The following is a 23,119-nucleotide window of genomic DNA, read 5'->3' on the forward strand; positions in this document are numbered from 1 at the left end:
AGGAGGTTCGCCGAAGTTAATTCCTCATTATTTCGCTACCCTTGGCGACGATTAACGAGGCGCCCCGTAGGACTAAAATTGCTAAAGAAGGCCGGCGATTAGATTCAAAATACTCCCTGGAAGATCTACGTATTATTCTTCTATAACGATAAGTTACGGAGTCTTGCGCAACAGTGTTTCTTCAATTTCTGCGCAATCGCCTAAATGATATCCTACCTCCAATCTCGGCTTTGGAATCATACGAATCTGACGATCGAATTTTATCATCATAATTTTTTAAGGGGAAAATTAGTGATTCTTAAAAATAAAATTAAAGAAAATTATAGACACACCAACTTATAATTTATAATTAATTATATTATTTATAATTAATATTGCAATATAGTAAGCAATATATTAAATAATATTATTAAATATCCATTCTCACAGAAAATTAATCTTCAGAAGTAAATTGCAAACTACGTAAATTTTCCCTTTAACGTTTGTTTCATCTACATGACTTTAAACACAATTACATGCTTTTTCTTCGTAATGTTTGTCTGTTTGTACGCGCAATTAAGTTTTCCGCGTTTATACTTTTCACCTGCCCGTTCTAGAAATAGCTTCGTTCAAACCTCTATCCAATTATATTCTCATTAATTAAACTCGATTACGTTATCAACTTTAGTTGATTGCGAATGCCACATCTGACGAGTGTTTTAAAAGTCGGGAAAAATTTGTTTTTGTCTGATTATCTGAATATAGCTCGTTATTGTAACGGAGCGTTTACCGATTACGTGCACATCTAACTCCGAGCTTCCCGTATCTGCAACATGAAATTGTAGCAACAATAACGCTACGAGTTAACTGGCGTTGTTATCAATGAAAAGACGCTTTCCAAAACGACAATGTATAACTTTGTTCTTTCTGGAACTATTGTATCGGGTTATTATCAATCGATGGAACAATAGAATAATCTAAATTAATGAAAGTATTTCTGAATGTGGATAATTATTTTGTGATCGCAATTTTGAATTTATTTGCTGAGCAAATTTTCTCGAGTAAATCGCCTGGTTTTTAATTACCTATAGACAATAGAGTCGGATTTTTTCGGATAATTACTTGTATTTCGTGCAGTATGGTAAAATACACGACGACTACTGCAATCGTTCAATTAAAAAACTTTTCAGAAGAGTAAAAATTATTTAGATAAATGCCGGCCGAGCGTTTTAGATAAATATATAGATTACTTTGCGGGAATGATCGCGTTTACATTCAATTCATGGGTTTGTTATTTTTGTTTTATTTTTTAGTGCCCAACGCACGCAAACGAAGTCGTTTGGCGAAGTTTGGCTCAAAAGATTCGATTGCATGCGGTGCGGGCTATTTTTTCCGTGTTGAGCTTTTCCAAAATGAAATACTATGGCCAAGTTTAATTGGAAATATTCGATCGCGTTTGTATTAGCACACACCGCTACGGGAATATAACATAAAATGCTATTATAAATTTCATCTTAAAAAACACATTTAACTCCTTCGGGATTTCGGATAAACATTATCTATTTGTTAATACGTAATTACAAGTTTATAGTGCGCACGATATTCTTATACCGTATACTGAGCTAATTAATGGGAAATTACATATTACATTTGGCGGATGTTTCTCGCAGTAATGTGAATAAAATCGGCACACATTTACACACAAGTAGCTATTACCATTCTCTGATACGCGTGTTATTATATTTATATTACTATAATAAATACAAAATTGATCGAAACTGTTTCAATAATTCGAATTAGAGAACGGCTGATTTATTCTACTAAAAAGATTTTGTTACATATCGAGAGAGAAACACGCATTAGAATATGCATATTTTTATTTTTACGTTTTACAATTTATTTAATACGTGTAAATATCATTGAACGTTGTGTTCAAATTATATATTTGTGCTTTCAGGATGGTCCGCATGATCGGCGATGAATTCCTCACGGAGGAGCGGGACCGAAAGTACTACGCCGATCACTACACATGCTGCCCACCACCTCTCTTCATCATCCTCATCACCCTCGTGGAGGTGAGTAGATCGAGTTATCCTACCTCGTAACGAGCACGCGGCATACGCCGGATAATACGCGTGCTTATCTGCTTTTTGCTCTTCGATCCTCACGTTCTCGATCGTGATTATAATACAATTTTTTACGAGATTATTTATGCGCACAAATTTAAACGACGACTACAATTATTAATCGCTTATTAATCGCGTTTATTAATACGTGCCTTTTTCTTTTACCTTTAGCCTTTCATTAGTTTTTGGATAATTTGTTGCTGCCACGTCTGTTATAGTTGTTGAGGTTTCGGATATTGAAGTTTATAATTCATAACGAGTTTAGAGATACCTACCTCCCGTTTAGCCTGCAAATTTCTGTGTGTTGTACTTACGTCTGCTCTACAGATATAGCGAGCATTTTAATTAAAAATACGTACGTGACGAGATTTATAGCATTCACGCGAATCTTTACGTTACTTTCGCAATTTTACGAACCTTCTTTCTTCATTTGTATATTACCTACGCTTTTAATTGCTTGGTGTGCATTAATTGCGACAATCTTCATTTCTCTAACGTTCCAGCGTAGATTCTCATTTCTTATGTACGTACGTTTACGCTATCGTATTACATGATCAAAGATTACAGTTTGCCCGGAGGGAGCAGTCTAATATTCTTTGTGGTCAAAGAGTTAACCGCGCCTGTAAAAGAGTCACGCACGCTCGCCGTGCGCGTCGTCGTTTCCCATTATTTTCTACATTTTCGCCTAGATGAATAAGTGAAATAATCGTCTCTCGTCTGTAACGAACGCGCCAGATATTTACGCACATTACCTCTTCCCTTTGATCCCCTGACTAATATTCGTTTTGAAACCGTCTTATCTGTTTCTTGTTTTTTTTTTCGTCCCCGCGCGTACTAATGATCATTCTTTCACCCTCTTTTTATCTTTTTTTCCCCCCTTGTGACACGCGCGGCGTGAAGATCTTCGGGACAGATTTATTCTGCCGACCGACCTCGTTAGGCGGCGATTTTAATCTTCCGTAAAGTAATTCGATACTCGTAAGCCACCCTCGTTAAAAGCGCGCTCCGATACGGGCGAACATCTTGATGCGCAATAATGCTAATTAAAATTGCGACAGGTTATTATGTCATGGCTTGGGCGTCCGATGGTGTGCTGTTATAAATATTGATTTAATAGAGATACGCGGTAGCATCAAAGGACGGCCGGTACGCGCGCACACGTATATCGGGTCATTATAATAAAAGCGCACTCACGTGCGAATCTCTCCTCTAAATTATTTTTGTTAGATTCTGCAGGCCATCACAGGAATATAATGAATACACATAATTACTCCACTCTCATATTATGACCTGCGCACGGTAAAATTTTAATGAAAACTGTATTATAGAAACGTTTATATTGAGCGTTTCGGCAGCATGGGAAATGAAGCGATTGTATTTTTAAATGAGCTCGATACGCTTCGAAACTCGTTGCGCGATTTTATTACGACGAGCTCGATACTGTGAGCTTCGAATGTTTAGAGCGTGCACCGATCACTCTTCGACTTCTTCTATCCTCGATCTTTTTCTTATCAATACGTATGATAAAATATGCGAAAATTTACGCAAATTACGAATGCAACACGACAGCTTTTTTATGACACGCGATATCACCGTTCATCCATCGTTTTTTTCGTCTTGTCATCCGTCTTGGCGGAACGAACGGGAAGACAACGTAATTGTCTTCTATAATGAGCGACTAGTGCGGGACTTGCAAAGTCGCATGACAATGTTCCTTTGAGCATCGAGAACGTGCAACCGTGTTTAATAAATTTTTAATGATCACGGTTTGTGCATAATTTACGCGTGGACTGCAGCGCGCGACGTTGACCGCGAACGCACGGACAGCGTTCTCGAAATTCAGATCTGAAGCTCACAATACCATTATTAATATCTCTGGCCGGAATTACGCGCTCTAACTCGCGTATGTTCGTGGTCAGCAATATATTCGTCGTTATAATAATAAAATTAACTCGACCGTAACTAATGCCGAGTTGGACGAGTGAAACGCGAGAGAAAAAAAATACAATAAACATTTTTTTCGTATTGCCTTGTGTAATTTTTATAGGGCATGATTTAGAATCGTGTATATAATGCTGACGAATGGGTTTTATGACGACTGTCGAGCTAATTTTTTTAATTATATTATATTATATTATATTAATTTAAAAAAATACAAAATTGAAACTCTATACATCTTTAATCAAAATAAAGAGAAATTGAATGTCTTTTGTAACTAACGAAAATGAAGAGAAGTTTATATATTTATAAATAATTTATGAAAAATATGCTAACTATAAAGATATTTAATATTGAAAATTGCAAAATTGTAACGAATGACGAGCGCGACCAGTTACTCATGAATTAAAGCTACAGACTAATTAAGTCGGGTTTCAGCCGGCGCGCGGTCCATTTTTCTTAATCGCTCATCGTTTCTTGATACATCGATCGCGCGTGATCGGAGCGCAAGCGTATCTGGTTTGATTGCTCGGTGCGCGAATACTCGCGATCGAAGTGCGCTCGTTAATTAAATCTCCAAGTACCTCCACGGTGTAAACTGCAATCGCGGAAGTGACATGTGCGACCACCGGGATAAGATGCGTCCTGGGGTGTGGTATAAGTGCCCGCGACGTACGACGTGAAAGAGTAAATTGGTATCAGTAAGTCCTCTAAAAGGGTACTTAATTGCTACTGCTCAGTCGTCATATTTTATGATTTAATTTTAATTAAATCGCAAGCATCGCGCTTCTTTTTAGCTCTGTTAAAAGGTTGCGCATTCGTAATTTTATCCGGAGGCTAAAATTGGATTTTAACTCGCAGTAAGCAAAATGCAAATGAATTAGGAACAAAGAGAAAAAGAAGACTTCGCGACATTGCCAATGAGTAAATTGAGTTTGTTTAGATATGGAGATATTTATATAATTTTTAAATATTTTACCTGTTTTTAGGCGCTCTTTTTTTATTAATTTCTTTGAAGTCTTGCTTTTGCGAGCTATCCTGTCATATTGCACGAAGTCAGGGAGGAAAAATCATTCCTTTCGTTCGCTCAGTTCGCTATGAACTTTGTGATTCGCCAGTCAAAGCATTTTTCGTTAATTAAATTCCCAGGTATTTCGTGTCGTAAGCATTGATGCTGGTGATATACCCGGATTGCCGCGAACGAGACGCATGCTTTGTCGTTGGAAATTGCAATCAAGGAAAATTCGTAATTTTAGATAACTTAAGATAATTTATTCTCCGCAACTACACGCATAAAGTAATAGTGAAGTTCAATAATGTTACGGGAATCCACGACGGGGTATAAATAATGCTAAACATCTCGCCTTTGTCAGGACGAATTAAAGACGTAATAAATATTAATTAGATCGCGACGTAATAATGAAATTCCAATTTATGACACGCGCGATTACAGGATGCGTCTATTAACTTCATTCGAAATTCCTTTATACTTATATCAGATTATTATTATTTCAACGTATAAAATTAAATAAAAAATGCAAATAACATCGAATGACTTTATATGCATGGTACGCGTATATCAGCTGCGACTGTAGTTTATTTGTCAAGGAATTCTGCGCTAATTAAATCTGCAAGTATCGTAAGTGCAGCGTGGAAAGCGATCCCGGAAGCGTCGAACCGCGCACTGCTACCGGATGGTTGCGTATACCGGCACGCGGGATAAAGCGTCCGCCTCGCTATCTCGTCCGTCGCGATGAGTACAGGAGGGGGACGAGAAGCTGTAATTTTAAACGGCTCACAGTTAATACCCATTAGCGACTGGGTTAATACATGAATTACATGATTCACGCGCACCAGAGATTGTCACATTCGGCTCGATTCTAATTATAATTTATCGCTCGTACGCGATCTTCCCACCTGACTTCCGCCTCGCGCGTACCCGTAAAAGCTCTCGCGTCACTCGCGATGGTGCGCACGTACCTATATTACGTATTGGCCAGCGACGTGAATGTGCGTGGACTTTTGAAACATAATTCGCGATTGTACGTTTTATTTTATACTTTTTGATATAGCATTATTACACACATTGGTACTTTACATCTTTTTCATTAGATGCTTTCTACGTTTTCTCTTTACCAGGTGAATTTGAGCGACATATTGAAGGTTTGTTGTTTATGGCTCATTTGTACAGTTTCGCCTTTAGTTTATCGTGATGCGGAATCTGGTTCTATTTTAAAATCGAATTTGAAAAAGACCAATTTCATGATACACGCTAATCTCTGCGCAATATAAAGCTTATGTTTTATTCTTTCTCTTTAAAATTGCGATAATTTTCTAATTTTCTATAGCAAATACTATGAAAACTGGTCGATAGTAATGTACATAGGTGTAACTTGTCCAAGCGGTATACGTATATGTATGCATGCGTTGGTAATACATTCCGGCTTGCGTAGATTACAAGCGGCGATTTACAACACGAGTTATCCCACGTTACAAACGAGCCGAACGATTATTACTTATGCGCGACGTATCATAATTTCCGTGACTATACTATTTTTCACACTACAACATCATCGAAATAAGATCAGCTATTAATTTTCCGCTCGGTCGGTCGCCCAATGATGACTTGCGAGAGATTCCAGAGATAGTAAAAGTGGAAAGTAATATAGATAAAGAGAGAAGCGACGACATTTGTAAATCAAAGAACATTTCGCAGAAAAATTTTACCTCTCTGTGGTCTACAAAGCACGTTATTGTATAGTCAAATATTAAAGCATTTTGGTACATTGGATTTGAATAATAGAAATAATTAACAACTAATAGATAAGAGATGTATTTTTTAATTTAATTAACATAATTTTAAAACTAATCTGATTTCAATTACTAAATTTTAAAATAAATAATTACTACTGAACACATGAAATTGAAGAATAGCAACCACAAAATAAAATTTTAATTATATTTTTTATGTAGGAACAAACTATTCTTTTTATTTTTGTAATATAGATCCGCGTTTTTACAAAATCTTGGAAATGTGCTCTTTTTCGAATAAATGCAGGAAGCAAATAACTTCACGGTTGACTTATCTACTTCGTAAAATTACTTTTCAGTGATTAATCCAGAACGTTAGATTTGCATAAGGGTTAGAATACGCGGAAACCGGTTACATAACGCAATTTATAGAAAGCTATTGCAGTCATAGTTGCATCGAATTATTAACATGTGAATAATTTTTTTATTTCGCGCTGTCATATCGTCCACGCGGAATGCCATTTCCCTTTACTAATTGGAATCTTCTTTTCAAGAAAGCTTAAGCACAAATCGATAATAGACAGCTATTTTACTAATTAATGCTGATGATATTCTCTCCATTATTAGATATCACTTTTGTATCCCGTGGCAAACTCTTCCTTTCATCATTCGTTTCTCGCTTGTTGTTTGCTTTTGTAGCCCTTTGTAAAACCAATTAATGACTTGTTCACGTTTTCATCATACCGCCTATTGTAATCGACAGTGCTTTTATTATTTGTTTACATGCACCTTTAAAAATTGAAACGCGAGAATACAACCTGTGTACAAAGGAAAAAGTATAGCTAACAAACAGACTCTAGCAAAAATTAAAGTTTGTTTTGAATTAATAGAAAAATTGTGTATATTGCATTTGGAGATATTTTTACCGATAGAAAGATATTTTTGTTCTTCAGTCCAATATTAAGTCAAAAGACGTATTTTTGTAAAATTACTAGGGATTTATTGATTCACTTTTAATTAGTGTTGCGAATCAAAATCAGATCCTATTGTGACTAGATTCGTTCTTGAGGATGCACTGCAGTTTTACAACTATGCGCACATAGAAAATATATTGTTTACGCGATAACTACCGTTGTTCGTTTCTACTCTGTTCGCTTACCACCATATTTCGCGGCAATGAGCACGGCGCGAACTTTTATCTCGGCCGTCGGTGATGTATGGTCCTGGCGTCGCGACGCTCGCGCGTCGTCTCGTGTAGATCCAAGGTGGTCCATAGCTTCAGTTGACGTCTCTTTCCTTGCGCGGGTGAGTCTCTCTCTTTTCTGAAACTTCCTCAGTCGTCTTTCAGAGTCTTCTGCGGCGCTTCTCGCAGATATAGTTTCGAGCAGATTGGAGTAAAATTTATGTATGACATTTCGTTTATACGCTTTACTGTTTTATTTTTTAAAATTATGTTCCCAAATTTATATTTCTAAGTTATCTAGTTCGTTTAATTTTCTCAAGTGTAAATGTTTGGCATTTGCATGAGGAATTTGCGTTGGTAGACGTTCCCCTTTCAAACCCTTGTTTTGCATATCCTCGGCGGTGACCCTGCACATCTTGGTGGTCGCTCCTTCTGAATGCGCATCCACGTCGACGGCGAGTGCGAGGCTGAAGGCGCAAGGCGTTTATGTATTTAGAATGTAAGGGAGAACGTACATTGTAAGGGAGAAGGTCGATTGTAAGGGAGAAGAACTTCCGTTTTGTCTTATCTTCTTCTGCCTTCTCTTGGCGAGGGGTGGACACCCATCGTTGTTCTGCCTCGCCCCTATCCACCAGACATTCGAGAGTTTCCGCGAATAAATGTGTATTTGTTTTGTCGCGCGGTACCGTGTAGCAAAAGGAAAGTTGTTCCTCGGGTTCCGCGTGAATTTCCGTCCGCTTTTCTTCTTTGCGCGACCCGCGCGCGTTTATTTTCTCGATTGCACAACTGTTACATATATGTACGGGATGTCTCTTGTTGCGAGATATACTTCTCAGGAATGGATTCGGAACTTTGTAACAGCGAAGAGGCTCGTACAAAGATGCGCCCAACTTCTCATTTTGTTTGGATTAGTTCTTTTTTTATACCGAAAGATTTGATATAAAAACAGTCGTTGATCCAATTATCCCCTCGTCTTTAAGAGCAGCATTCTAAATGACTACCTTGCTCTTGAATATACAGCTGGACACGCCCAATCGTAGATTGCCCAACGCGTTCGCAAATTCCAGACATTCCACGGATTCATTGACTATCATCTTTTATACGGTGAATATTTAAAGCAACTTCGAATTTTTCATTCGATGCAAAATATAGAAATATTTCGTTATCGAATTATACTCAACATTTTTTTTTATTTCTGTAGATCTACCGACTTATGTAAAATAATATGTAAAATATTTTACATATTAAAAATATGTAAAATATTTTCAACGTTTTATGTTATTTATGCCATTAGTGGTAGAATTATAGGTTTAGGCGTATTTCATATTAAATGATGAATTATTCTTATATTAATATCGAGTATTATATTCAGTATGTTATAACGAATGTAATATCGACTATTTATATTTATCGAAATCTCGTGCTAAATCTTCTTTCGCGTAACTCTCGTAGGACCGATTTAGCGCGCGCACGTTCTTTCGCGAACGCGAGGAATTATGGACGCGCATACCTATCCGAGTAGAGAGAGAGAGCGAGAGAGAGAAAACGAAAAGAAAAACGAAACGGAAAGACTCTACTGCCTCTCCTCTTTCGGAGCAGCTCGGAACAGCAGGGGAACCGGTAATCTTTCGTGCGGAACCGGCCTTTATTTCTAGCTGTCGCATATTTTCGCCTGCGACGCGTTCGAGCAAAGGGGCGTCGACGAGTCTGTGCCTTCTCTCCGCTTCGAGAATCGATAATCTCGATCCTCCGTTCGTTCTATACCGTGGCAGCACCTTTTCTTCTCTTCTCCCCGGTTCCTTGCTCCCGTGATGTCGCGCGGATGCACGGTTATCTAAATAACCATGAGGCTTTATCGACCGATACTTCTCTTTTTCTTATTCTCTCTCTCTCTCTCTCTCTCTCTCTTTTCCTCTTCCTCTTCCTCTTCCTCTTTATCTCGACAACGACGAGTTGTACTTTACACCGCCGTGAAATACCTCTTCACACTCGCACGTGTGATGTCGTCGAGTTCCCGCGGCCTGTACTGATAAAAGCCACACCGCGCGTTAAGCCGCATCGATTTTTATGGACATTACGCGCATTAGCTTGTCGGTCTCGCGACAGGTTGTCCACTGAAACTCGAAGATACGGCATCAAACGAGAGTGATATCGAGCATACAACATTTAGTTGGAAACATGATGAGGCTTGGAGGTCGGTCTGTCAGATATGAAGGCAATCAGAGTTTCATTATATGAAAAAACTATGATAGTACGCGCGTGATAATAATATTCGTTTGACATAAAGACAATTATGACAATACATTTTGATATAAAAATTCGCTTTCTTTCTCTCGTGTAATGACAATTAACTATTCCATAAATCTATTTCCATAAGCACTAACTGTAATATTAAAATCGTAATTTAAAATAATTACCTTTTTTTCTAATAGGAGTGAAAGGACAAAAAATTAATAGAATATTAGCTAATAATTTGTGATATGATAGCCTTATGTTTAATTATAAGTAACTTATAAAAGTACAACTTGTAAACGAATAAAGCTTTATTGTCGCGATCTTTTAATGATCGTGTTTCTCCGCATTAACTGACGTAAAACTGTAAAGTTAATAGAATCGATAGGATATAACGTATTGATAGACACACCGCGCGACCTGGAAAACCGACAGAGTAACCGGAAACTGGGCGATCTTGAGATAAGATGCCGGATATTACGAAGACGTCAAAGTAGCGGGTCCGTTTCTCTCTCCTCTCTCTATGTTCAACGAGAAGGAACCTGCAACAAACCTCTCGCCATTGCACTTTGCTGCCGTTGCCTATCTCTACCTTAACAGCAAACACCTACTACTATCTCGCCCTTCCGCCCACCCTTTTCCGTGCCTAACTACTCACCGGCTGAACTAACGTCGTTACGCTGAAACGATATTATGAAAGGGAACAGCGATGCTCTAGGAACGGCCCCCGCAAATTGCGGACGTACAAATATTACGCAATTATTTGAAACACCGGGAAAACGCCGTTGCCGCATTGACGACATTCACGAGAATCGACGACGAAACATTTGTCGCAACGTTCGACGAAAATGTTCGCGAAATGTGACGGCATGCGAAACAGTACGGTGAATAAGCGAAGAAAGCGTAATTTGCGTCGTCGCAAATCCGATCGAGAAATTCGCGACTCAACGATTGGGATGCCGGCGCTGGAAAAATGAAGGGAAGGCAGATATATAAAAGATTTAGATGGAGAAGAAGTACATACAGCGAGCAATTCAATTATAATCTAATAAGAAATTGCTCTATAGAATAAATTGATCCAATTATATAAGAAAAGAAACTTGTTCTGGATGATTTTAATTCATGGAATGATGGCCTATAGTTCGGATAAAGCAAATTTTATTTCAAGAATTTATGTAGTGTTTAGAATGTTTAGATGGTAGCGTAATTGATTGCACATAATATTACATGCTATTAATCGAATGGTCATCAATTTATAGTAATAATAATTGTATTTTTTAAATCTTAATAGTACAGCAGCGTTTGATTGGTCTTTTGATTTCGATTTTGACGATTCTCAGCACGTGTTACTCGAGAGATGAAGAAAATCTAAGCTCGAGGTATTCAGGCATTATTTGAAACAGCCAGGCGATACATGGCGGATATGAGAAGTGAGAAGAGACGAAATTCGAGACTGTCTGCAGTGTAGCTGAATCTCCTGGACGTCCTCGGAAATCCTGCACAATCCCTCGTGAACACGTATATTCCATCGTTCCCTCCACGACCGATTCGATTGGTTCCCGGTTGAGCTCGCTTGTTGTTAACCATCACTAACACAATGTGAGCAGAAATTGATTACATAATACGATCCTATTTCTCTAATCGTTTCTGTCGGATTTATGATAAATCTGGTGTCATAAAATTAGAAATTTCGTGACATTATAAAGTGCTTGCTAAAACTGAATTTTATCTTTTCCGAAAATCTATCTATGACGTGTGACTATAGAGACTTCCCATAATAACACGCTGTGCACAGTTCGTATTTAAGCTAATACTCCATCCGTATATCATTTCCTCATCTGCCACTCGCGATCACAGTTCCATTTAATTTAGCGAAAGCCATTCGCGGATGATGTACTCGCACAGTTTGCTTCACACGTGCGATTTTACTTTCGTGCGTGTTTAATATGTACGATCGTAATATACTAGACTGTATTAATTTATAATAATACTGCACAGTATTATTGCTTTGAGTGTAAATCAACCTACGTATGCAGATTTCAAGATATGTGCTTAATCCTCAAATGCATTACATGGTCAGCTGATAACAGCGTACTAAAATTCGTATGAAATAGTTAGATGGAAATATATTTTACAATCTGTTGGGAATATAAGTTTTGAGAAAAATGGTACGAGAGAGCGTATGATTAAAGATAACTTTTTCATTCTGGCATAAAGGTTACGTACATCTAATCTTTAAACGCGTATTGCACCAGAAAAATGCTGACGTACATATAAGAATCGATTCGAGAATCATGAAAGGGTCAATTCCGGATTGACTCCAGCAAGGTTGAGCATCTTCTATAGATTCGCATGACGAGCTCGATCTATTCCGCTTATTCGTTTCGCGGAACTTGATTCGCTCGCGCAAGAGGTTGCGCATGCATCTCCGAGCGCGAAATACGCATTGAACACACGCCGCGCGCCGCGAGAAGTCACCTACGTGCATACAGATACGAGCCGCTGCAACTCGTATGTATAACTATATCTATAGATATATATATATATATATATATATATATATAGGACCCTTCAAAATTCAATTCCGCGACTTCGCGTACTCTGTTCGGTCCCGCGATACTCGACCGTCCTCTCCGGGGAATTAAATTTTCATCCGCTTTTCGATCGCATTGCCAGAGAGAGGTCAGGCCGAATATCTCGCGCACAAACGTTCGCGCGAGAACGCGGCAGCCGATCGCGGATTATTATTTGGTGGTTGACCGCTCACGAACGAGATCCCTCCATTCCTCCCGAGCGCAATATTGAGATGTAACTAAATCATCTCTTCTATCTCGCCGTGCATCCCATTCGCCCCCGTTTGCCGGTGTGAAAAATATTTAATTCTACATGGATTGAAAGGTTGTTAGATTTCTCGTTATTTATCACCAAATATTTTATGTATTTATTTTGTCACTGATAACGCTCGCTTATATACTTTACCTACGGTACGTCACATTCAAAAAGTCATTTTTCGATTTTCTAAGAAGATAGTTCATTGAAAAATAATTCAAACTATTATGTCATTTGTTTTTTTCAATATAATTCACGGCCATTACTACATAGACTCACGATTAACATTGCGATGACGGTACAGTAAAATATCGTCGGAATTGGCGTTCAAAAATTATGTATACTATATATACAATAACGACTACGTGTGATGTCTTAAATCGTGAAAACATTGACGAAATTACAACGAGCGTATAGTCGATAAATTTTTACAGCTCCCATTCACATACATACGTATGGCACTTTTCTCACATGCTTGCGGATATCGCCGATGATTTCATCGCTCATTCACAACCGAAAACAAAACGCTCGTATCTACCGTCGTGCAGTTTATGCGGGTATCTTTTTTCCTTTTTTTTTTCGTTTTTTAATTGTTATTCATCGCGCTGCCACGATATAATATCTTCTCCAACATGCGTACGATTCGATATCTCGCGTTTGGAACGGCTGTATTATTTCTTCTTTTTATCTCTCTTTTCTCCCTCCGAATTGCTACAATCGGAGAGGCGCGGTGGCGTTTTACGCTCGAGCCGTTCGAGCGATTAATCCGCAACTCTCGATGTCCAGGTCTACATACGTACGTGAGAACGAGCGATTTATCCGGTGAGAGCGCGCACTTTCATAACGCGGTATTTCCTTCGACGGCACGCGTATCAATTATTCTATCGCGCATTTATTATTGCCGTGTTGCTCGGTCCAATTATTCCTCGCGACCGCTCAGCGGAATTCGCAATTCTCTCCGCATTCCAAGCGTGGAGGAATAAAGCCATGACATCGTGCGGTGTGCTGCTTCCTCATATCTCCGGCCGCATGAAGAGCATATTAGTAGTATTGACATACGTGCACGTATGTGCTTATATACGTGGAAAATTTATCTCATGTTGCAACTGACAAGATTAGTTTTCAGAATACAAATTTAGCTTTACGTGTCACAAAACTATTAAAAAAAGCTAAACTATTCTATTAATTATATCTAAAGAGTGTAATGGATAGAGTATTTAAATAATCTTCTTACATATTTAATGGTATTTCGGAATAAGATTGATAAGCTTTTCCCGTAAGAAAGTCGCTGCATAATTTCAGGAGCGAATACACACTTTTTCTTTTCTGTAAAGGTCCCGGGCTCAGTTGCATAATCACGCGATCGTGATTTTTCAGAAAGATATTCTCGTTCAAGAGTCCCGAGACCCGCGGTCGCGACTTCATAATATTATATTTAACGGCGACGTACGGGTCGTCTATATAAATTTCCGCTGATTACCGCGCGCTCTAATAATTTCGCTCGCTAAGCGGAATTCGTAGCTGCGCGAATTTCACGAAATTCTACTAGACAGTACGACAGAATGTCTCTCGGCTGAAAATGAAGTTGAGTTAAATTTTCATCGCGCCACTGACGATTTTCACCGTATCATGTCGCCAAGCGCCAGAATTTTTGAGGATCCGGATTTCTATTTTAGCGTGTTTTTGTTCCGCGAATTTCTACGTATTTCGTCGCGCGAGAATCTGCGAGCTAAAAATGTTCATATCTTTTTTACTTTCGCTTCATTTGTTTTATCATAGAATAGCATATAAGAAAAGGATATAAAATTTTATATCTATGCAAATTTTATCTCATCGAATTGTGTAGGATACTTATGCTGGCGAGAAATCAACGAAATTGCTCCGTATAAAATGGTACAGTTTCTTTTAAACCAGAATATAATATGCCAATTTTAAATTATTGCGTAAATAGAAATCAAATTATCTGTTTTATTAAACCTAATGATTTTATGCCTTTTGACATATTTACAATCGAAGAACTTAATCCTTAAAATGCGCTTAACAAAAGTTACGATAACAACAGTCTATTCATGGCGTAACTATCATAGGTTTGCATAAATTCTATCGGTTTGCATTCTCATCTAGTATAAATTTAATAAATTAAATAATAAATTAAATAAATTTGGTTCAAATCACACATTAAAACACCGCAATAGCAATAAACGCTTAAATGAGCTGTTTCTACGCATAATGCTCATCGGTTGAATGAGCTTACAGAGCCCAATTGCAACTGCAATAATCGCCGTAGTTGATTTGCAACGCAACAACAGTAATACGATACTGCAACATACTTGTAATATACTGTAAGTGCACCGCGCATTAATATCCTACGTAAGCCGTTATTCTATCTTGTCGCGTCATTCTTCCTCAGAGTTTGTAATACATATGTAATATTTTCATCATAATATGATATTATATTTCAAAGATCACACAGTCGAAGTAATGTTACATATCATAATGTGAAATCGCTTGTATAGATATAGACAACTTTTACGCGTTGCAGATACAAAAAATTTAATGAAAAGTTGAGCATCTCAATCTATCGCGGTTGCAGGAAAAAGTCGCGACGCTTTCGGCAAGACGTACGCGCGCGAACGATTTGCGGATCGATCAGTCTCTCTTTTTCTTTTTCGCGAGCGAGTGCCGCACAAAGCCCATCGAATCCAACGAATTGATCAGCTTGACGGCGGTAAACCGGCGCGATAACGCAAAATCGTGGAAAATACGCGAAAAGCCGGTCGAAGCGGCTCGCGCTGAATGCAACCGTGCGATTCCCGCATACATTTGTCGTGCGATAACAGCAATGGTGTACTCCGTTAATGGAACCTATGTACGAGCGATAACAAAACGGAACAACAAAGCGTCTACTAGAAAATAACGCATCGCGGAGAAAGAGGAGAGTTCGAGAGGGGAGGATTATTTACGCAGTCGTATGAGCAATTGCAACTGTAGCTATGTATAATTGCAACTGCCAATCGTGCAGACGCGGCGCGCACAGGTGTAGGCGCGCGTGCGGTATTTATGCATGCGATTCCGCCGTGGCCGAATATGCGTGTACGGGATGACACAATATCCAGTGATATCAAATTGATGTTTATTCAAGTGGGCGCGCAACATAAGCGACAGGCTTAACGGGAGTTGGACCAAGCTGCTATTGCTACGGATCTTGCCCCGATCCCGTGCGTGTACGTCTTTCTCGTAGAGAAGGAGAGCCAAACGGGGAGAAGAGGAGAGCTTCTCTCGCAAACACAGTCCGTCTATCCCTCGCCACATGTGCAACATGCCGTTGCCCGTTTAGCTGAATTATGACGTACAAGCTAGATAGATACGTATAGGCGTATAACGCACCCATGTCAGCCGCGTCGTCGCCCCCGGGCGCCCCCTTATAATACATCCAGACGTCAATTTCGCGCGCGGCAACATGAAATGGGTCTTTGGGGAAATAGGCGTATTGTCTGCAAACTTTATGTGCTTTTGCGGGGGGGGGGGGGCGGCGGCGTCGACCCGCAGCACTGGCGAGCAAAGGCGCATCGCGGATACCAAATATGACCGGCGACATTATTAACCTTTTGACGCGCGCGATACGCATCTATTGTGCGAATTTATTGTGTATGCTATCTGATAAAATGAGAGCGGTGACATCGTTAACCTTTGCCTTTCGACGCGTTATCGATTATGACTATTTATTGCTACGTGAATCGCGTTTCGACACATTTGAAAAATGTAGGTTACAGTCTCGAGGGATGTAATTGTTATCGACGATTAATGAGATTACATGAAATAAAAATTAACGCAAAATGATTTAGGACTCTCCTGAGCTTGCGTAAAGCAAATCTATATAGCAGTCATGGAAAACCTTGAAAAATAATCTATCAATTTGTGGAAAGTTGTTTTATTGTATCGTGTTTTCCGCTCGATATCCGTTAGTCTTGGCTTTATTGAAAAATTAGGTGGATGGATGGATGTTAATTCTGGAACGCTCTGTGAGAACGGGAGGATTAAACGGAATGCGAACAGTTAATCGCGGGATTCACCTGTGTTTTACGGCTGTATCGACGAGTTCCGAGTCGGGGAAAAGCATCAGAGCCAGATGAGGATCAAATGAATATCCGCAAAACGTGCCGATCCGCTAAAAGCGCAAATAAACATTAAAACGCGAAGGATAAATCCGACTGTTTGTAAATGTAACGCACTTTTCGCGCTGAGCTTCCATCGAGATCATGCATCGCGAACTGCGGCATATGCGCCCCCGGCAAATGGATGGGAGCACCGCGGTTACCCTTTTGGCGTCTTTCCAATTTCGATAATCTAATCGCGCAATCATTATTATACTCCATTATTGGCCTCGTTATTTAACGTCTGCTAAATCCCAGAAAACCGCGTCCCGTTTCCTCTACTATTTTATCCACTGAAAAAAGAGACTCAAAAAGGGAGGACTTAGAAGAACGCGCTTTCAAAATGGATAGAACGACGAATTCGTTATTCGGACTATTCGTTTTAGAAAACTTAGTAGAAAATTAATTGCGAGGCATACAATTTGCCAAAATTTATTGAAATAACATACAAACATGGTTATATCGTAAAAAAAAACATCCTTCGCTTTTTTTGTTTTATTGATATCAAGTCGAATTGAAATTTTGTGTTACACGAAATGTTAACACTGTTCGTCACACAGATTGCGCGACAAACATCTTCGGATTAAGCGCAGCTTAATCATAGAGATTAGACGCGAGAGAAGCCAATTAAACGCACCCCTCTTGCACAGTGGAGCGAATTGAAGGCGTGAGGAACATACACAATGTCTCGTTTGTCCGCTTCTTCAAGTACGATTTTCTAAGGGCGAAACGAGCGGAACGAGTGGAACGGCGCGGGGGCGTTCTTCAGGGTTTACTTTAGAGTCTCTTCTCTTCGCAGCGAGCTCTTGGGCGAGAAGTAACACGATTTCGGCGCGACGCACGGAGGGCGAAGGTATAAAACGAAGGTTTTCACGAGGGCGTAAGCCCGCTAACGAGCGACAAGCAGCGTCGAGCTACTCGGCGGAAAATGAAAATCTTTTTTAGGCGACGACTAAAACATCGACGTGAGAGACGTTAGATGATGCGCGCGTTATATCACTTTTGCTATAAAAGCTAAGGGCACTATAGATACAAACGGGGGGACGAGTAAGGGAACGGAAGAGAATTTTAGAGCATTACTCTTAGGAGAAGAAAATCGCTTTTCTGGAATGCTACGCGACAGATTTGAAAGCGATGTGATTGGATTTATCTAAAGCGTGTAACTTTTATACGTTAATCGACGAATCCGACTATGTTCAATTGTTAAATAGTAATTTACTTAAGAGGATGTCTATACTCAGACGCGATTCCAGAATCACATTAAAAATAACACTTCGCGAAAAATACGTTGTTATTTTTTGAGAAACAAACATGAGAAACAAATAAATTATAGAGAATACGGAGACTGTTCTCAGTTGTTTAATAACAGCGTTTTAATCATTGTTTTATAAATGGAGTATAAATATATAATTAGAGACGGTGCAGCCGCGTAATAAACAGTAAAAGACAAGAGAGATATTTACGTTTAGTTTAACTGCAATCGTGATCGGAATGCAAGCGAAAAATACGCATTATTCGCTCATGAGCAGTACTGAATGACGTAAAATGACTTTTCGACGCTCGCGGCAGGGGCGCGAATTAACTATAAATATTACGTTATAGAAGACAATATTATGAAGTACACGCTTGCATTATCTAACAAAGAACAGTTGTAACGCGTTAAGTTTCAGTCGTTGCTGCAACATAAATGTAAATGAGACCGCGTATATTGCACGTTTAATATTTTATTTCTTTAGTACATATGAAGGTAAATCTGAAAGTCTACAACGTATTAAATAAAATTTTACCCCGAAGTTTTTATTCAGTTTTATTAAAAAAGAGAATTTGTTCTAACAATTTTGAAAACATCTTATAAGTGCAAACTGTTCTAAGGCAATCAATTAATTGAATGAAAGTATGAATGAGACTTGGAGATATCATAATTCATGCGATCGATCCGAAATGGTATTTTGGTTTCCCTTATAAAATCCAGCGCGCGAAAATGGAAAATAAACACTTTTAACTGCGAAAATCATCTTTTCTGATGCATCGTTTGTGTAAAATAAATAACGTTAACGATAGACACGAAGAGAGAAAATCAAACGAAAGTAAACAGTCATTTAAGTCTTTTATTCTTATATTTAAACTCTTGCATTTCCCCAGTGGATCTTTGATCTAGCTACGAGAACACCTGTTACGTATACAATAATGTATATGAAGAAAAACTTTGAAATTATTCTTATTCGCCGTAAATTATGGATATATAATGAATATTATAGTAATAACCAATTAAAATAAAATCTCTAAATTACTTCGAGAGAAAATTATTTCTTTGCCTATTTATCTTAAAATTAATTCTTAACAATACGTAATATTTTTCTAATCCTATAAAACTGACATGATAATAATTTTTTTGGTAATCTGTGGTAATATCGGAAGAAGATTGATTGCAAGACATTTTACGTAGAATGCATGATGTAAATAATTATGAGGTACTCAACCTACGAAATGCGGAGACAAGGATTTCGCATCTGACTAGACGATACGACTGCAAGGAGACGCATTCGAGATTTTTCCCCGGGAACGTCGGCTGCTGAAAAATTCACGAGTATTTCGTATTCGATATTTTGTTGGTCGTTTTACAGCCGCTCGTCGTTCATTCGTAAAAGCAAAGTACCGAAGCACGGAATCATATTTACGGTCTTCCCGCGTCGCGAACTTAGTACGACGCGAAGGTTTCTCTTACTCTGCTCGTGCATTTCATGAGCATCACTTAAATTATGTTTACTTATTGATAGTCTGCCAAATTATCAAATCGTTCTCTACGAATCTCCTACGTTTATTATTATTATTTACTGACATCATAGATACACTAAAAAAGAAATATTTTGAGGAAAATTAATTATATTTTATTTACCTTTTACATTATAGAGCAGCATTTCTGCGAAAGTGTCAACTGTTAATAATTTTACATGCATTTGATTGTTGTTAGTTACTCGTCTCTCTCTCTCTCTCTCTCTCTCTCTCTCTCTCTCTCTCTCTCTCTCTCTCTCTCTCTCTCTCTCTCTCTCTCTCTCTCTCTCTCTCTCTCTCTCTCTTTCTCTCTCTCATAGTCATATTGCTATATATTATTATATATAAAAAATTCGAAAAATCACCTAGATGTTATTTTAGTTTCGAGCAATAAACTTCAAGAGTACACATGGCGCTACGGATGAAGCCCTTAACGCACTCTGGCGCCCTTCATTCCTCTTTAGACATTTATCACCCAGCTTTTCGACTCGCGCGAGTATATCTGGTTTTCCTCTAGCCAGACAACGTACTTCTAATGTGTTTATATCCGCGTCGACACATTTGTGCAGGTATTAAAGACATCGCCTTTGGATCGTCAAGGATTCGTGACGCGGTAAATTTTCTCGTTGAACTACGTAATAGCGCAAGTACGTCACGAACATTAATCGCAATTCTATTAATAAATCATATTACGAAATATGTTCTCTACAAGTAATTTGTACAGAAAAGTACGCGGATTAAACTTGTCGCTGGCACGATAGTTAAAGCGTTACGTCTCGTACGTTAAACGGATCAGAATGGCACGTAATTATTTCCGGACGACAAACTCGCCGGCGGTGTAATCAAACACGGATTAAAAGCGCCGCCCGTCTTCGTTAGCAGCGATGGAAGAATTCGAAAAATTCCGAACTACGTTTTTAAACTTTCAACAATTTTTCATCATCATCATAAAAGCCAATTTAAGCCATCGAAGCTCCCGTAACACTCAATCCGAACATTTTCGAAGTTACAAACAAGACTACCTGATCCCGTCCGATCAATGCGGATGTCGGATTGTCCTGTCAATTATCGGGCGGTGCGTTTAAACGTCCGCCATGTCGAAGAACCGGCAAGACGAAAATTACTATAATTTTCTCCTGCCGCGCGCGCGGAAGCCGCATTCGTCGCGGATATAATCAAGTCTCAATTACGGGCGCCCGTCTTAATCAGCAAGGGAATAAGGATCGACAAAGAGGAATTAACCGCGAAAAGCGCGTGCGCACACTGAGAAAAAATACTTGAAATTTATTTGTGAGATGTAAGGTTTATTTTATTAGAAATAAATCTCTATTTAAATACGGCGAAATAAAATTTTATTTCTAGTAAATAAACCATATATTTAATTTTTGAAATAAGTATTATTATTAGAAATAATTGTTTATTTCTTCGGCATGAGTTGTTTAATTGTAAATATTAAACTTTCTTTAATTTTTATAAATCAATCTATTTCTGACCCGTAAATTAAATGTACTAAATAACTATAATTTTCTCTCACAATTTAATTATGAAGAAATGTTAAAACAAATCTTGGACAACATTATACTTATGTGACGACCTACGCCACTCCACAAAACGCATCCGCGCATTTTTAACTTGGGGAAATCATATGTACTAGCAACTAGTTAGCGACGATGCTGCTATCAGCCTGCTATTCTCACCTCGCAAGGGTCTGTTATATATTATGGCTGAATGTATTTTAAATACGAGCAACGCTTTCCATCATGCGCCGCCTAACGGTGTCGTCGCGAATTAGTTGCTGGTATATATAATTCCGCCGAGTTAAAAAGCACGGATGCGTTTGTAAGTGGCATAGAATCGCCACAATTCCAACGATGGAGCAAGATTCTAATAAGTAAATTTGCAACTATAAGATATTACTCATAGAGCAAAAGTGACGCCTTTAATGTTAACACATTAAGAACATTTGTCCTCAGCCAACAAAGCAGAAAAGCAAAAGTTTATCTGTATATTGACAGCCGTCTCACTTTGCTTTAATGAGTAAGATATTATGTTACAAACTTATTTATTAGATTCTGGCTTTATCGTTGTAAGAACTTGTTCACACGAAGCGTTTCTGCCGCGCGATTGCTGCCGCGCGTTAACGTTTGCACGAGACGCGCGCTGTCGCGAGGCGAGGTGCGACAACACACGCGTGTACGCGAAACGGCGTACGCGCGACGACGAGCGTCTACGATACGCTTTGCGGCATTTTAGATCTATATACGACATTCGCCGTCGCGCGTACGCCGTTCCGCGGGTATGCACGCGTTCTTGCATTTTGCCTCGCCATAACGTGCGACTCATGCGAACGTTGACGCACGGCGGCAATCGCGCGGCATCCGCGAGACAGAAACGCCTCGTGTGAACAGGCTCTAAATGTAATGTGTCTAAGATTTGTTTCACTTTGTCTTTCACTTTTTGAACTAACAGTTCAACTTAAAACACTGTACACTCAACATAAATCACAGACAGTCACCACAGAACGACAACGCACCGCCACGACCACCACTAGTCCGCCATATTGCACGATGCAATGCGATCAGTAAGCTAGAAATTAAGCTTGATCCAAACAAGTGAAACATTTGTTTCCAAGACATAAATTTAGTTTCCGGAAATAAATGTCATTTGTTTATAAATCCTATTCTATTATAACTAAATATTTTGTTGCTATAAAAAAATGTAAGTTTGCCGCAAGTAGATTTATTTTTCCAGCTATAAATAAATAAAAATTTTTTTACAATTAATAAGAAAAATTAGGCATATTTCACAGAAATGTATATTCTGTCATCGTAATCAATTTTTTTTATAGCCAATAAATATCGAAGAAAATATCACAAATAACATTTGTTTCTGAATATTCGACTTTTTTCTCTCAGGCACTGGGAATTAATTGTGTGGATTTGTTGAGGGAATAGATATGAATTATCTCACCAATTTTTAATCTTTGAACCGAAATATCAGTCTTCGTCGAGATTCAATGATAATTTATAGGTTTTTTAATTGTGCGTTAATATATATGTCATATGATATTAACTTCAATAGGTCAGAAAAGAGAATTGATAAACAGTTTGTTTTAGAAATTAATAAAAATTATTGAGTTTTTTTTTAATTACGAG

General features: G+C 38.5%; 1 protein-coding gene across 1 annotated transcript in view; it reads left to right on the forward strand.

Moving 5' to 3' along the window:
- Positions 1-23,119, forward strand: part of Stet (stem cell tumor) — a 359,247-nt gene that overhangs the window by 255,049 nt on the left and 81,079 nt on the right. Inside the window, exon 6 of the mRNA XM_071704632.1 lies at positions 1,937-2,054. Within this exon, the coding sequence (XP_071560733.1) occupies positions 1,937-2,054 (118 nt within the window). The remainder of the gene's footprint in view (positions 1-1,936; positions 2,055-23,119) is intronic.

The sequence above is a fragment of the Temnothorax nylanderi genome, unplaced genomic scaffold (assembly GCF_030848795.1).
Source record: "Temnothorax nylanderi isolate EJ_2023f unplaced genomic scaffold, tnyl_v1.0 TNYL_tig0043_pilon, whole genome shotgun sequence".
Classification (NCBI taxonomy): domain Eukaryota; kingdom Metazoa; phylum Arthropoda; class Insecta; order Hymenoptera; family Formicidae; genus Temnothorax; species Temnothorax nylanderi.